The sequence below is a fragment of the Nannospalax galili genome, unplaced genomic scaffold (genome assembly GCF_000622305.1).
Source record: "Nannospalax galili isolate Female #2095 unplaced genomic scaffold, S.galili_v1.0 scaffold1437, whole genome shotgun sequence".
NCBI lineage: Eukaryota > Metazoa > Chordata > Mammalia > Rodentia > Spalacidae > Nannospalax > Nannospalax galili.
In genome coordinates this window covers 514692-518236 of record NW_008341050.1, presented here as the reverse complement: position 1 = coordinate 518236, position 3545 = coordinate 514692, and the positions used below count along the sequence as shown (strand labels likewise).

The window sequence follows — 3545 nt, the reverse complement described above, 5'->3', positions numbered from 1 at the left end:
ACTTATCAGGGTTTGGTTCTAGGATCCACATATGAGGGAGAACATATGTTGATTTTTTTTCTGAGATTGTGTTATTTCACTTAGTATAACAGTTGAGTTTAGTTTCTTATTCCTTACAAAAGTCAGACCTGTAGAACTAAACCCTAGTAATAACTACAAAGAAATCTGTTCACTGGATTCTATGCTGTCCCTCTGAACAACAGCAGTATTTCAAGGAGGCTAAATCTTAAAAGCAGTACAGAATGCTCACTGGAAGAGGCACAAATATATGTTCCCTGCACTAACATACAAGCAGTCATACTATACTCACCTGGCACATGGATACAAGTAGACGTTCAAAATGCCCTGAGGTATCTGACCTGATGTCCTTTTCAAGGTCTCGACCAAATTCTGATTGATAACATCGGACAATTTCTCGAATTTCTTGATTTGTTCTTGTGCACAAAATCTCTATCAACACACACTCCTGAGTTCCTGCTCCCTATATCAAAACGAAAAAGGAATTACATGGAAGCAGGAAACATCTCTGAAAGTAATTAAATCTTACTATTCCACCAAATATTTCTTTGCCCTTAGGCTGAAAGTTCTATTATTTCAGATGAAACAAAATAATATATTATTTTAATCATTACTGCAAATTCAGAACCACCATAATTTGTGGGGCTTTACATAATAAGCAATACAAAACAGTCACAGAAAACAATATATATTGGGCTAGAGAGATGGCTCAGCAGTTAAGAGCACTGACTGCTCTTGCAGGGGATCTGGGTTCAGTTCCTAGCACCCACATGGCAACTAACAGTTGTCCTAACTCCAGTTCCTGGGGAATCCAACACCTTCTTCTAACCTTTGCAGGCATTGCACGACATGGGTATACTTTTATATATATATGCAGGTAATGCACTCATACAAATAAAATAAAATACATACATACACATATATATTTTTTTCTTTTGGTTAAATTAAAAAAAAAAAAAAGTGGCCCGAGGTGCGCCTGAGCAGGATGTGGCTGCCACACCGGTGCGCTGAGGGGGTGGGGTGAGCAAAAGAAAAAAATAAATTAATTTTAATTTAAAAAAAAAAGAGAAAAAAACGTATAATACCTGCATTGCTTTTCGCAAACTCCAGGCATCATAGTATGTTGAAGGCATGAACAGGGCGAGGATCAATTCTTCCATATTTCCACTCAACTCTGACTTGAGATCTTTAATTAAATCCTGTTTAATGGCATATGACACATAAGAACAAAAGCTTTCCACTTTGTCACTTGAATCTTTTAAGGAAAACATGGAAAAATGAAATGGAATTGCTTTATGGAAGCCTAAATGTCAAGCCTGAATGTGGTAGACTAAGAAGTAATTAAATACATTTACAGTTTGTTAAATTCACGGATGTATTGTAGTAACTGTATTTATAAATACTTAAATTCTTGCTATAATTCTACTGTACCAGATACACAGACAAGAGATACGTTAGAAAAATAATAATTCAAACTAACAAAATGAGGGCTGATGAGATGACTCAGTAGGTGGAAAGGTGCTTGCCAACACGTCTAATTGTCTGAGTTTGACTCCTGGTACCACATGGGATAGGAGAGAACTGATTCATACAAACTGTCTTCTGACCTCAATGCTTTTATCATGGCATGCACATACTCGCCCCCAACAGAAACAGAAATAATTATAATGAATAAATGTTTAAAAAAATTAAAATGATAAGCAGATACTTAGTGTAAGAAACTGATTTTGGTTCTATAAGGAAGTAAAGATCACTATCATCTTATTGGAAAGATAAACATTTGGCCTAGAGACATGGCTCAGTGCTTAAGAGCACAAAACTGCTCTTGAAGAAGACTTGGTTCAGTTCCCAACACCCACAGCAGAAGGCTCACAACTATACTCCTAGACCCTAGGGATCTGAAGGCCTCTTCTGGCCTTCACAGGCACTGGCACAAACATGGCATACAAACAGACACACACACAAACAGTGAAAGAAAAATTTTATAGAGGGCCAGGCATGGTGGTACACACCTGTAGTCCCAGCACTCAGGAGGCAGAGGCAGAGGCAGGCAGATCTCTGTGAGTTCAAGTCCAGCCTGGTCTACAGGGAGACCCTGTCTCAAAAAGACCAAAAAAAAATTTTATTTTTTAAAAGGAAAGATAAACATCTAAAAAGACAAAGTGAACTGCACAGTGGCACCAGATAACAGAGATTAAAAAAACCGAACGTTTTAATGTGGGGTAGAGAGTTCAGAGAAAGCTTTTAATTCAGATCTTAAAGAATATGGAAAATTAGCAGGGAAGGAAAGGTTTTTGTTTTTGTTTTTTTTAAGGCAAGAGAAGAGGTTCTCAGAATTAAAATTATCTAGTTTTTTTTGCTGTTTGTTTTTAAGTCAGGGTCTCACTATGTAGCCCTGACTGCCCTGAAACTTGCTTTACAGACCAGGTTGACCTCAAACTTACGAAGATCTGTCTTGTCTCTGCCTCTTGAATACTGGGATTAAAGGTGTGAGCCCTGTTTTTGTTTTCTTGAAACAAGGTCTCACTTTGTAGCCCAGGCTGACCTTGAACTCTTGGTGATCTCCCAACCTCAGCCTCATGAGTATTGGAATTACAGATGAGCAATACCATACCCAGCTCTATACAGGAAGGAAATCTGGATTTTGTGTTACATAATGAACCCTAAGAATAAGGAAGTAGGACCCAGGGAGCTGGCTCAGTGGGTGAAGGTGCCTGCCACCAAGCCTGACAATCTGAGTTCAATCTTCAAGACCCACATGGTGGAAGGACTCACTCCTGCAAGTTGTTCTTTGATCTCCATGTGCACTGTGGCACGTGCACCCCTACATACATACATGCACATATATAAAATAAATAAGTAAATAAAATGTAAAAAAAAAAAAGTAACAAGGTCTGGCAAGAGGGGTCAAAAGTCGCTTGCTGCCAAGCCTAAGCTCCTAAATTTAATCCCCAGGAGGGAGAGATCCAACTCCCGGAGTTGTGCTCTAACCTCCACATGCAGGCACACACACGCCCACAATACACATGTACACACAAAATAAACAAACATAATAATTTAGACAATGGCGTTCTACTCAATGACAAAGAAAACTAATTTTTATTTTTTATTTATTTATTATTTATTAATCTATATATTTATTTTAATTTTATGTGTATGAGTGTATTGCCTGCACATAAGTGAGTGCACCCGTGTGGTGCAATACCGGGGAGGTCAGAAGAGGGCTTTGGATTCCCCTGGAACTGGAGTCAAGGATAGCTCATAGCTGCCATGTGGGAGCTAGGAATCGAGCCCGAGTCTTCTACAAGAGCAGTCAGTGCTCTTAACCACTGAGCCATCTCTCCAGCCCCTTTATTTTTTTAATTTTTTAATTTACTTTTTATTTTTAAATATTTTCTTTATTATTTTTATTTTATTGTGTATGTGTGTATCGCCTGCATGTAGGTAAGTGCACCCATGCAATGCCGGTGGAGGACACAGGAGGCTGTTGGATCCCCTGGGACTGGAATTATGGACAGTTGTTAACT

The 3545-nt window shown here is 38.6% G+C and overlaps 1 protein-coding gene across 4 annotated transcripts in view; it reads right to left on the bottom strand.

Annotated features, from left to right (window-relative positions):
- Window positions 1-3545, bottom strand: part of Anxa7 (annexin A7) — a 32753-nt gene that overhangs the window by 11635 nt on the left and 17573 nt on the right. For all 4 annotated transcript variants that reach the window (XM_008836599.3, XM_029565126.1, XM_029565127.1 and 1 more), the window contains 2 exons: window positions 1104-1217; window positions 311-481 (listed from right to left, as the gene is read on the bottom strand). In XM_008836599.3, the coding sequence (XP_008834821.1) occupies window positions 311-481; window positions 1104-1217 (285 nt within the window). The remainder of the gene's footprint in view (window positions 1-310; window positions 482-1103; window positions 1218-3545) is intronic.